The 13,376-nt window shown below is 34.1% G+C and overlaps 2 protein-coding genes across 16 annotated transcripts in view; one reads left to right on the plus strand and one right to left on the minus strand.

Annotated features, from left to right (window-relative positions):
* The window catches only part of LOC141447435 (5-hydroxytryptamine receptor-like), a 427,009-nt gene that overhangs the window by 82,798 nt on the left and 330,835 nt on the right, over nt 1–13,376 (minus strand). Inside the window, exon 1 of one of the 15 annotated variants that reach the window (XM_074114950.1) lies at nt 320–460. The exons of the other annotated variants lie outside the window; for them this stretch is intronic. The gene's annotated coding sequence lies outside the window, so the exon portion shown is untranslated. Of the gene's footprint in view, nt 1–319; nt 461–13,376 lie in introns of those variants that run through there. 15 annotated transcript variants of the gene reach the window in all.
* LOC141447437 (uncharacterized) lies at nt 654–2,876 on the plus strand. Its single transcript, XM_074114964.1, has 4 exons — nt 654–794; nt 911–1,141; nt 1,356–1,575; nt 2,495–2,876. Exons 1-4 carry the CDS (start codon nt 766–768, stop codon nt 2,630–2,632), a joined length of 618 nt encoding a protein of 205 aa, XP_073971065.1. The 5' UTR covers nt 654–765; the 3' UTR covers nt 2,633–2,876.

Here is a 13,376-nt window from a genome sequence, read left to right on the forward strand (position 1 = left end):
GAGAATTAAGTATAAACAAATTGAATGTATAGTGAATTTCAAAATTGAATTTGCAAAAATCAGCTTAAAGAAATTGCCACTTGTATTTTGAACGAACTACTAAGTTACTACCAATTCTGCCATTCAAAAGATATTTCAAGAGTTTTACTCTTTTATAAATGTTTACTGCTTCATGTTGTGTTACTTTATTTGTATAATAATTTATCAAAAGAAAACAGAAACAAAATTTATTCAGAATAAAAAATAAAATAGCAATTCCGTTTCGCTGATTTTTGTCAAAAAGCTTATTGTGGCGTCTAAACCAAATATTTGAACTTACTACGATTTGTCGTTTTTGAGTTGTGCTGAACAAACACTTCACTATTGGTAGGGTATTTTTTTGAACTTAGGTGACCTCACAACGAATACATCAGTTGGAAATTCGATAAATTTTAATCACAATGCTTCTACATAATTAGTACTGCAAGATAAAGGTAATATATAATAACTGTCCGTGCATTTGTTGTTGCATTCTTAATAATTTAACTTTGTTATTGCTCCAAATGTTAGGAATAGATTGGTTACTAGTAACTAGAATCTCGGTACAAGCAGTGAAGGAGAGGAAATTTTAAGGTTACAATGTTCGTAACTTTGTAGGCAAGGTTATATACTTACATTTAGGTTATGGAAGTCTGCATAACCTTTGTGCAATAGATTTGTGATTTAGTGTTAGTACTAGATGTTTTATTGTACAGAATAATAGTTAAGCAAGAACATTTAATCAACATGGCTAGTGGACAAAATAAGAATACAACGTAAGTAATATTTATTGCAATATTAAGTTTCTTTGAATAGTCGTAATATTATTTTGAGTTCTTCATCAGAAGTGGAACAATTAATGTTATTGCAATTTTTTTTTTTTAAATTCCAGCACAGGAAATGAACTTGGCGATATTTATTTCATTTTACAAAGTATCGGCCTAGACAACCATTTCACACACATATTCAAAAAAGGAATTAATTGGGATGCATTTACAAATGTAACTAAAGAGGATATGCAATATTTGGGAATAACCTCACCCGTAGATCAAGCAGCACTTATGGCAGCCTTAAATAACATTAAGATACCATACAGTGAATCTGTGGAAATCGAGAGATTGGAGTAAGTTTTAAAATACAGTAAAAAAAACTGTGATATGTAAAACGTAATGAGTGACTCCACCGCATATCTGCATGAAAATAATACATTTTATCAAGCAATATAGTCAAGATTTAGAGAAAATCTACGGAGCTGATGAAAAACAAGTGGCCACACTTGTGATTACCCACAGTTTTTATTAATATTCTTGTTGGTTGCAATTTGTTCGTTTTTACAGTGTGGAAGAAATCTTAGCAGATACGGTGACAGCTTTACGACGTTTGCGTGCCAATATGATTCGTCAAATCAGAGAACTGGAAAACTGTCAGTCTTTTGATCCACTGATTGATTCAAGAACCAGGACTTCTACCACCTTGAAGAAAATAATAAGAATAATGAAGCATGGCACTGGAAGATTGGAGAAAAGATTACTAGACATAATTGATTGTGTGGCTGAGGTAATCAATACAAAACTAAAGTAATGCATGATTAATGTTTAAATAATTTTCTTTGTAGATCCTTAATGATTTTTCCTTTTAAACGTTTTGTGTACATGACATACGAAAAAAAAATATAAATAATTTTTGTGGTGGTAGTCAGGACTTGGTGTAGTTTAGATTGTACAAGGGTTGGCTAAGAAGGCTGCGCCATTACGACCTAGAGGGAGTAGTATGGTATCCACTTAGTTATAGCACCCTCTCAAGCCCTGTCTGTTCAATTAGACTTAGTAGTTTGGCGAGCAACTCTTGGGCAAAGTGTGAAGGCGTGGATTTTTCTCCTCCGAAGAGCTGAACTCTAAGCCAAACTTATCCCATCGCTCAGGAAGAATAGTTGGCCAAGACTTGATGTAAAGAATTTCTGATATCAGTAATCATTTTAGTATCTATACATTATTAATAACAATCTGAAACCATTTTTCTTACTACAATTCTCGGAGGGTCTCTCCGTACACAAGTTTATCTAAATATTAGTCTTCCCTTAAAATAGGTTAAATAAAACGCTCTTTTTATTTTTATGCCTTCAAACATTTTAATAAATTTTTGTATACACAAACTATGTTGAAAACCGTTAACAAATCTGATAACTTGATCTGCTGTACTCAGCAGCAAGGAATATCATTTTCCATCGTTAGTTTCTGTAAAGGTTAAAAGTTAACACTGTAGAGCCTTCCAGCGTTTTAATTACTTCATCAAAACACCCTTTTAAAGAAAAGGAATTTGTTCTATTTATTAGCAATGTTAACAAAGGATTTCCCAGTCATTATCTTTCTTTTGAATAATAAAATAATGTTCTCAACTTTTTTGATATCCGATCTTACAAGTTCTATATTTGCTGTAAATGTTTGAAAATATTTATTTTAAAAATTTTCCTTTACAGGAATCCTCAGGTGGCTGGAAGAAATTTTTCACAATTTGGAAAATGTTACAGAAAAGATGTGTCGCTATTGCTGCGCAAACTGTGTTTAATGAAATGTGCTCACTATTTCGTGACGTTTTGATAGAAATTAACGAATAAAAAGAACCGTTATGTATGGTTCTGTAATTTCTATGGCTCGCCATTGAATGAATTTAAAATTATGTATTTTATGATAGTTTTTTTAAACTCCTTTTATTTTTTTTTAAATTAAAATATCTAATGATGATAATGTTTACTTGAAAGAATGTTTTTTCTTTACTCTTTCTTGTAACTTTCTATAAGGAATTCATTTTTCTATGTTTTCATTGAATAAAGACACGCATTTATGTGAATTGTATTCATTCGGCGAACTCATTAACATTATAAAAATACATTTGCAAACAATTATAGTCCATATCTCTAGCATGCTGAACAAGTTTTCTGTCACACTGACAATGCCGTCCTTTCCATTAAGATCCTATCACTGCAAGTGCTCTGGAAACCAAAGGAACGTCATTGGGAGTAGGACAGAAAAGTAATGTATAAAAGCAAACACGCCTCTTTTAAGCTAAGAAGCGTAAACAATTTTAGTATTTGGAAGAATTTACACTAATCTGCAAGCGAGTTAAATACCTGGGATGTACATGTGTTGTGATACGAGCGTTTTATGCGAAAGAAGATGTGGAGAAAGTGATCAGCAGAGGGGCTAAGACAAGCAAAGAACTATTCGGCAGAGGTCTGAAGTGTTCCTCGGCCTGAGTTTAATATAACAATAAATCCCGCAAGCTGATGGGTTTCCTTACCCGAGGATTGTGTTGTATTCAGAGTGCATTAGTATGGGATATTTATAACAGCGATGACACCTGCAAGATTCTGTGGTAAGATTGAGGAATCTCCAATCTTGACTGATTGCGATGCCATTATCAAAGGAAGGCACCTGCGAACTTATCAGGTGTTGGAAGAGTATATACTCTTCCTGAGATTTCTTAGATAACTTGGACTGGTGGGAGTGTTACAGGGTCTTGCCTAGCACCACAGTAAAGAGTGCTCGACAGATCTTAAAGGTTCGAAGAATTGAATCAAATAAATAATAAACATACAGTGAATGTATTTTGCCTCAAAAAAAACTCCAGATTGCTACTCTCAAGAAATGAACGGTGTACTTCCAAACAAATGATCCAATGTCACTCCATCAATAACTCGTCAGCATTGTCCAAACTGCCTCTAAAACATAATTACTTCTGACTTCCATAGAATACCAAGAGATATTGGCAGAGTAGGTTACATTTTCTGTTCTCCTGTATGCTTCCTAAATTCGCACGTCTCCTCTGTATTTCTTGTCAAATCTTTTATCATATACTCCACTTTATGAATACCGTTCGATTTGACATCGCCAAGCTTCTTCCGTAGACTGATATTCTCTATGTTCCTATTATACGCAATGGACACAACGATAAGCAGTGCCATTTGATTACTTAATTTCATTTAATGCATTGTTGTGCCAATCTTAGTAATAACCATAGATTAACCTACTTGTGAATCTAAACTTGGTTCTTTTAAATTGCTTTCTTACTTCTTCATTTTTTAATTTTCAATTATCTCTGCGCTAGGTAGATTTTTTATCTGCCTTTTACCATTGATTGTCCTTGGACTTCCTTTTTAACATTATTCATCTTTCTCCAACATTCAATTCACTCTTTCTTCTTCTATTTCCTCATTAAAAGAATCTCCACAATCTGTGGATTTACATGGCTTTAAGAACTTCTTTTAACTTGTCTTCCCTTCCTTACCCAGTTTCTGTTTCATTTAAAGCAAAGAGGACTCCTTAGAGGAATACAAAGGAGTTTAATACCTTCATCTTGGTTGCTATCCGACACTACTCAATCTTTTTTTCACGTTTTCTTTTCTTTTACTTAAACTACATTGAAAGGAACTAAATCTTTGTTTTTTCAGGATAGAAAAAACTACTATTACTTACTATTTCATTAATTAAAATATACCTATGAATCTATAATTTTCAATTTCTTTAGGTAATATTCTTTATTAAAGATTGAATATAAATATTATAATGTTTGCAATAAATATCTGATATATCCAGTATGCAGCCCATGCATCTCATTAATTAGAGTTTCTTCAGGTTTCAGGTGCAATCAGTTACAACAGGAGGCACAGTGCAGTTTGTTTCTGAGTTTCTTGCTGTGGCATTGTGACTGTAAGACGCAATTCTCTCTCTAGACTTCTTCACAAACGATAGAAACTTTCATTAAACTATAAACGAACTTTAGAGCTCAGCCAAAGCTTCCAATATCTATAGAATCCAATCCTCTCAATTAAAAAAAAACAATACGCTAAATCGCTGATCCACCCTTATTTTGTTTGTAAAATACTATCTTGATACAAAGATCTTTTTGCTCTTTATTATGCTCGAAACTGATAGATCATACTTTGCAAAGTTCTACACTTTGGCTGTACCATAAAACACACGACTGAACTAAGCTTCTAGGAGGAACCATCCAGTGGTATTCAACTCTTCATCTCTTGTGAAATGGTGTGGAACACTGGCCTAAATCGGTGTGCCTGTCTTGTGAATACGAAGCTGAGGGAAAAACTCTCAAGGAGAGGATTTTGTTCTTCTAAAGTTTCACTGCATCAATACTTTTAAAGCATATACTGTATATGCGTCTAGAGAGAAGTAAATAGACTAACCACCTGCCTGAACTTAAGGCGCAGCTGAGGGTATCTTTTGACTCATATGAAGCTCACACAAAACACATGGGGCCGGCAGTGTGATAAATTTGATCTAGTTGGGATCAGCTAACCTATTCGCAAATTAGATTGTGTACTACACACGGGCACCTTTTTTTTTGTGAGAGGCCATTCCACAATTAAATATTAATACGAGAAATAAAAAAAAAAAAATCGTAACTCAGAACTTTTTAATTTCTTTATGTAGAATGAACCGGGTCGCTAAGCTCACATGAATTGTTTACACTGTATCACGCATACCACTTAGCAGCGAGGGCCGCTAATTGTAAATACATCTCTTTGGCCACAGAAATAACTAAATAATAACATTTATTTTTTTGCGGGGGGACAGATTCCATTTTAAATGAATTAAATTAGTGAAGTATAGAAAATTAAGATGTCCTTTTTTTTTTGTAAATATTGTTTATTTTTTCCTTAATTTAAATTTTACTTGGGGGTGGCGCTACAACATACTTTCATTCACGCGCCTTTTGCCCGTTCGGTGGCAATGTTCATCAAGGCGAACACACTTAAATTTTTACACGAAAAGAATATAAATCTTGAGTGCATTAAACTTTGTAACCACTCTTCAGATTATATGTGCTAAATCTAAACGTTTGGCAGTGAACGTTAAGAGAGCTTTATAGTATTCAATCTATTCACTCTAAAACACTAAGTTCTAAAGTATACTCTCTTTTTATGCTTCTGCCCGAACTATAACAGTGACCTGAATGTTTCTTTTTTTTTATCACCCAAGTTGTCAAGTCCTGCCATGATGAATTCCATTTCAATCTAACGTCATTTGTTCAAAAAATTTACCGATGATATCTTTAGATTTTATCCATTGTAACCATCATGTTTATAGTAGCTCTGAGCGGTTTCGAACTTTCATCAAGGTGGATAAACCGGTTTGGTGTAGAGATTTCGACTTCAAATCGTGTTTCCCTCTCACACTTGCTGACTCTACTGAAACGGAAACAGTAGTGTAGTCGACATTTCTTCAACAAACTGAAATTAAAGACTGCAACTATTTTTTTTTTTTTTACAATTAAAGTAGCTCAAAATTCTTAGACAAAGAGTTTTATTGTAATAGATAATATCCTAGATAATAACCTTGTAGATTTGTTTTACTAGATCGATAGACAAATCGTAAGAAGGAATTAAAGTTCACAATGAAAATAAAAAGTATAAACAAAAACTGGACATACATAAAAGAATTGTCTGAAGAATTACAACTGGCAGCAAGATGTAGTGAATAAGAAAACTGGGTAACAAGAAGAACAAAAACATGTAGAGAATTTAGAATAACGAAGCAGGCTTTTTTTTTCTTGCAACGGAAACCAAAATAAAGCACAAATACAGAACCCTAACAAAGTTTTATGTAGCGCAATTGGGACTTACTACTTACATTAACGCTTTAAAAAGAAATCAAATATAGTCCGAAGCTTAGAGAATGGTAGCTTTGAAGCAAGTGGCCGGTTAATACCGTTCAAGATGAACGAAGCTGGAACACACTCTGGCTGACCGAATGTTTTATTCAAGAATTTACAACGAGAGAAGTTGGGAAGCTGGGTTGGCTGCTAAATATTACATCATTGGCACCCTATGTACACACCATTAACCTGCTTCCTAGATCGGACATCTTACACATAAACCGACATTTACTTTTCCAAATACTTAGTACCACTTACTTTATTAACGTACTTAGTTTTTATCTACTAAGCTCGTTTCTAGCACTATATCCGTTTAATTTTCTTTAATACTAATGGTAGATTCATTTACAGCCTACTTGTTTGGGGTGGGAATAGACGAGTCTATGACTTATTTTAGGGGCAAACGAACCACTCCCCAGAAACGGATTCAACAGCTCCCGAGACCTATAAAGTCTTTTACTATGGGCAATTCCAACTTCCCTGAGGAATATGGTGCTTCTAAGCACACTTAGTTTTGGAGAAAAAAAAACTTGCAGCTTATTCACAACAGTCTTTTAGTGGCAGTGTATGTAAATGAGTGAAGCATATTTCTGTAACGCCCTCTGATCAGAACAATGAGATTTCAGTGATGTAGTAAGTAGTAAAGTAATTGCCTATTTTTTTTCAGGCGGGGCTTCACGTCCAACTACCCAAATTAGGTGTCGTGGTCGGAGGCGACTAGGAAACATATTTACTGTAAAATTTCTCATATTAAGCATTAAATAAAAATCCAAGGCCTACAGATAGGGGAATCGAATCCACTAAACCGACAATACATCTTAGCTTTGCGGGTCTAGTCTCTTAACCGCTCGGCTATCGTGGCGCCTGATTTCAGAGATGTCCGTTGTTGATTGGGTTAACTAAAGTTTCGTGTCCGAGAAGAATTTCGAGAAAATGTGTGGTCTCGTGTCCAGTTTAAGAATAACTAAAAATGATCACAACCAAATTGTTGCTTTTTTTTTTCTTTTTTTTTTAAAAAATAGTCCGCCATTTGGACCAATACAGCTGTGGAGGAGTTACTCTCTGTTTTTGAACAAACTCTTAAGATTTCCCAAATTTATGATTTCCACTCGTAATTTCTAAACAATTTCCCAGAAATCTTACCAAAATTATTTAATAAAAGATAATGTCAGTTTTGTTTTATATAAACAAGGAAAGAAGTTAAATTCAATTAGGAAAATTATTACTTTCTATCGAACAACAATATCGATTGCTACAGTCGTTCGAATTTAATTTCATAAATTATAATAGTTTCATTAATGAAGTTAGTTTCGTTGAATTTCCACCCTAAAGGCTTGAATTTTATAATCGTATTTTACAATGAAAAAGACACGAATTTCGCTGAATTTAAAATCGTTCACTTCACCAATTATTTGCTCCTACAATTTTTAATATATTTCTAAAGCTAAGGTGAACTATAGTGAACATTATTGCTTAATTATTAACCAATAAGCTACGGGTAATCAATAATAAAATATTACCTTTATAATGAAAACATTACTTACGAATGTAGATGAATTTATAACTAGCATAATAATTTCAGCCACATACCTGAAACAAAGAATCAATTATTAGCTGAAATAATAATTATAAAGCAGTCAAATATGTAAAATATTCAGCTTTTTAAAAATAAATGGGTTACAATAAAGTAGAATGGTTTAAGTTTATTTAGGGCTTTATAGAACAGAGGTATCCCAACAAGAGGATAATTTCTGGGAGCCACAAAATCATATCTGAAAAATAAGAAACCATAGATACTGTAAAAAGGCTATAAAATATTTATTAATAAAGGAATTGGAAAGCGCTGAATGTTTAGAGCTTTTCTCGTCAGTCGCGAACAGCTGAAACTGTCGTCATAGTAACTCCAAGAAGAGGATAGGTCCCCACTAAGCGCTCTCAAATGCTCCTATTAAAACAAAGCTAGAACAGAGCTAGAACCAAGTTAGAACAGAGCATTACAGAGCTAAGTGTTGGCGGTAGTTTTCAGAGAGTGGAATATTTATTTATTATTTTTATTTTATTGAAAATATTTACAATTCATTTATGAAAGAAAAAAAAGAACTCTACATAAAAATATTTGTACTGACATAGCAACGGCTGTCTGTCAGGAGTGCTGTTAATACAACAAATAAGAAAAGAAAAAGAAAAAGAAAGTTTACCTAAGAAAATAAAACTTTCCATTAACACAAAGAAGGAAAACTGTGAATAAATTCTATATAAAAGGAAAAATAATTAACAAATACATTTTTTTGTTTATTTTACATTTTTTATTTTAGGTTGTATAATTAAAAATTGAAATTTTCAACTAAATATGACCGGTAAAGTGTAGCTTCGTTTAGGTATCTGGTCAGAGCTGCCCAATCTGCACCATTCAACCATACTATCATTTCGTCTCTCGTTAAGGTGAGGCCACCCAAACACTTTTTCCTTATTCCCGCAAGAACCCTACAGCGACCTAAGAAATGGTACACATCCTCGTCCTCACGAAGGTTACACATAGAGCAGGAGTAGTCTTTTCCCTGGATGAAAGGTTTATAATTTAAATTAATAAGTTCTCCTCTTATTTTGAATATATTACTAATATTGGAGAAACGCATACCCAAATTTATATAGTCTACATCCAGGGAAAGTTGCTTGTAAATATTATGAAATACCCCTTTCAAAGCTTTATCTCGGTAATCCGACCGATAACCAACGGTTAGATTACTTTTCAGGGTATTCAGCTCCTTCCTCCATTGCTCTATGGACACGAAAACTTGCCCAAATTCACAATTTCTTTGCTTAGACCAATTGATCCAATCATTAAACCACAAAATTTTCTTTTGAATTACTTCCTGAGCTATCAATGAGAGTGGAATATATAGCGCTCAAACCATATCGCATGCGAAACTCAATGAGAAACTGAAATAAAGCGCTCAGGACAAGAAATAACTTCAGACCGAGCGTTTTTCTTTGATTCATCTCCAACAAAATGGATTATATTCGACTGAATTTGGAGTTACATCCAAAAAAAAATAAAAATAAAAAATAACTGGCTACACCATTTTGATCTGTTCCTGTGCAATCAATTCAAAGGAGAGCAGGGCGTTTGCCCCACTTTTACAGTTGAACAAAGTGATTCCCGTTTTTAATACGTCATAAAAGAAGCCCCATCATGTTTTTCGAAATAAAAGAGAGATTCTTTCATCCAATGGGAAGGACGCCTTTTATTTTTCCTAAATTGGTTGATGAGTATTTACACCAGAATTTCTAAGTTTTTCTAAGAGAAAAGCATTTTGAGTTAGTTCTCGAGGCTGGTGAGTTCGAGCTATCATATCTGAGCTCTATTTGGATCTTAGTGAATGTTAATGGACCTTTATCTTCTGTCTCTGGCCTGTGCTTTCCATCCATCACTTCTATGTATGCTGCACTTTGTTGTATCGTAACTTCCTGCAGAGCTCCAATGGGAGGAAATTCATCAAAAACTAGGCGTTCAGCTGACACTCCTAAGTTCTTGAATGAAGTAAGACAATATTTACCAAAACTCATCAGGAAAGTCCAGAAACTTCTTAGGATTTCTATGTCATGAGACACCCCCTGAGGCGATGATAATTCCTGAATTGATGAGCCTTCTCTAGCTAATTTTTAGCATCAAGATGCTACTCTAGCTCTAAATGTGATGTCCAGCAAATAACTCCACAGCTGTTTTTTTTTAAGCTAGCAAAACATAAAAACCACGGATTAGCGCCTAACTCTACAGCTTCCCAAAAACGTTTGAGCTATAAATTCAAAATAATTATTAATTTTTGTTTAATCAGCCTTCGCCGAAATGATTTAAAAAAAACACGGAAATCCTAAGGGAGGCTGTTGCATCTTGAGCCTAGTGTACCTTGGAACAATTCATGTTTCTGGGCACTGGTGTCATCTGTGGACTTTCTGTTGAAGTATGTGATAGCTATAACAGCCGTATAAACTGAGTCTCAGTTTTCTTGTTTACTTTTGGCGGTTTTCAGAGCAATTTTTAGTTTAGTGAGAAGTAAAATTTTATAACATCAAACCGAAGTGTTCATTCTCAAAAATAGTGAATATAACTATCAACCACGTCAGGAATAATAATCTCCGCTAAATAGTGAGTAGAATATTTTTTTTTTTTAATTAAGGCGCGTCAACATCTAAGGTTATTGGCGCCCGGAGCTTTTTTCAGTGCACTGCCGGCCTCCGGTGATGGGCAGTGTTGTCTGTAACGAGAGAACACTGTCCATCACCGGGAAAGCTCCTAGGAAGAGAAAATCTTACTTATATTATTTTGATTTCTATTCCTAACCTATAATTTAGATTGCAACTTTTGTTCAAACACGTACAAAATGGACAAACATGCATCCTGTACGTTGGAACACTACTCTTTTGCAAAAGGCTATTTACTTTATTCTATTTGTTTATAGGCAAAGATGCCACGTAGTGAAAAAGGCAAGAAAAGGCCACCTGTTAATTGTAATGCCATTGAAGAAGCCGCTGTTACAACTAATTCTGAAAACAAGATTTCATTTAGAGAAGCATGCAAAATTTATAAAGTGGCTCTCGCCACTTTATCAAGACACATTTAAAAGTTTTTAAAGAATCTGGGGCTGAAAATTTTAAGTATTCTGCTAATTATACTGTCAAATGCGTGGAAGTGATATGTTGGCGATGCTTGTAATTAAGAACAATGGACTAGCATTTGGCTCATTAATCCACACTCCATTATTTGAAAATTTCTATCAGATTCTTTGTTTTTTAGTGCAGAATTAGTATTTTGTATATTGTGTTGATTACATCTTTTCTTTCTCTAATTGTGTGTAATTTTAATTTTAATATTTCATGTTCCAGGGTACATGACCATGTTGTACCATGGAACAGAAAACATCATTTGACAGATCCATCATTTTTACAGTTAATATTTATATTTTTTAAACATTTAATATTGGAAATTGTAGCTTAAACAACACTCTTCGTAGAGACATAGTTAAATGTTCGAAATGTTAATTTATATCATATACAGACGAAAAAAACAAAAAAAGTGTTCCAAGGTACAACAGTCTCCCCTACTAATAAAATTTCGAGTGTACCACTGCTGAGCTCCGGCTCAAGATGATCCGCCTTGTGATTGTAGCGTGTGTCCAGTGATGACAATTTCGTCGACTTTTGGGATTCTGAGTAGTACCTGACCGCTTAGGCCATACTTAGGCTAGTGTTTGTCTAGTTTAAGGATGGACAAAGCCGCCAATTAAACCCTAAAAGCGTACTTTTGGTATTTTAAAAGTGTTTACAGGCTGACATGTTCCCATATATACCAAGATCACAAGTGTAAAGTAGGTAATCCGCTTTCCTTCATGAATATTTAAGCTTTTGTAAGTGGTAAAAAAAAGCAGAAGATTCTGTGTAATAGAAATAGACTTGTACGAGTATTGTTAGCTTACTGTTTTTTAATCTTGTATTAAGATTAAAACTTTTATTTTGGAATTTATTTTTTTCCCTCCCTTTTTTTCCCTCTCTTTTTTTCCCTCTCTTTTTTTAAACAAAAAATGTTCACTAAAACGTGTCTTTGAATGTTTATCTCCCTTTTTGTGATGTTCTGGCTTTTTAACTTCCTTCTGTTCTGGATGTCATACATTTTTGTAGCTCCCCTTTGCTGTTCTATTTGTTTTCAGATCTTTGTATTTGCTGTTTTTTTTCTCCTCGCTTTTTTTTTTTTTGCTTTTTCTCTTTTCTCCACAAAGTTCAATGGTTTTCATCTTTCACATCGCTTCTACAATAATCCTTTAAACCGGTATTCTTTGTTACAATCTAAAATAGACAGTTCACTTCCGGTTTATATTTTATTTTATTTAAAACATTCAAATGTTTAAATATCAACTTTTAGTATAAGGTAGGTTATTTAAAATTAATTTCCTTCATTATAAAATTAAATAATTTTTACGAGGGTCGTTTGAAAAGTCCGTGCAAAAATAAAAACTACTTAATTTTTTGGGGTAAACCTTTTTTATTTTTCAACATAGTCTCCTTTTAGGCTTATACACTTCGTCCAACGTTTTAGTTTGTTGATCCCTTCCGAATAATAGGATTTGTCCAAGTCTGAAAAATAGCCATTCGTTTCTGCAATCACCTCCTCGTTTGAATAAAATCTTTTTCCCGCCAGCCATTTCTTCATATTAGGGAACAAATAGTAGTCCGAGGGAGCCAAGTCTGGAGAATAGGGGGGGATGTGAAATGAGTTGGAACCCTATTTCCATTAATTTGGCGACCACAACTGCTGAGGTGTGAGCTGGTGCGTTGTGCGTGATGGAAAAGGACTTTTTTGTGGGCCAATCGTGGGCGTTTTTCTTGCAGCTCGGTTTTCAAACGGTCCAATAACGATGAATAATATGCACCCTTTTCCAGATAGTCGATGAGGATTATTCCTTGCGAATCGCAAAAGACAGTCGCCATAATCTTTCCGGCCGAAGGAACGGTCTTCGCCTTTTTTGGCGCAGATTCCCCCTTTGTAACACATTGTTTAGATTGTTCTTTGGTCTCAGGAGTGTAGTGATGTATCCATGTTTCATCCACAGTGACGAAACGACGCTTAAAGTCCTGCGGATTCTTCTGGAACAGCTGCAAACCGTCCTTACACGATTTCGTTTTTGGTCAAG

Source organism: Rhodnius prolixus, unplaced genomic scaffold, assembly GCF_049639745.1.
Source record: "Rhodnius prolixus isolate KJV_2025 unplaced genomic scaffold, Rpr scaffold_7, whole genome shotgun sequence".
In the NCBI taxonomy this organism is placed as follows: domain Eukaryota; kingdom Metazoa; phylum Arthropoda; class Insecta; order Hemiptera; family Reduviidae; genus Rhodnius; species Rhodnius prolixus.

Excerpts from the sequence above, each read along its gene's own strand:
- LOC141447437 (XM_074114964.1), top strand. The coding sequence starts at position 766 with ATGGCTAGTGGACAAAATAAGAATACAAC. Across the intron at positions 795-910 it reads GGACAAAATAAGAATACAAC|CACAGGAAATGAACTTGGCG; the intron begins GTAAGTAATATT and ends TTTAAATTCCAG. Across the intron at positions 1,576-2,494 it reads TAATTGATTGTGTGGCTGAG|GAATCCTCAGGTGGCTGGAA; the intron begins GTAATCAATACA and ends TTTCCTTTACAG.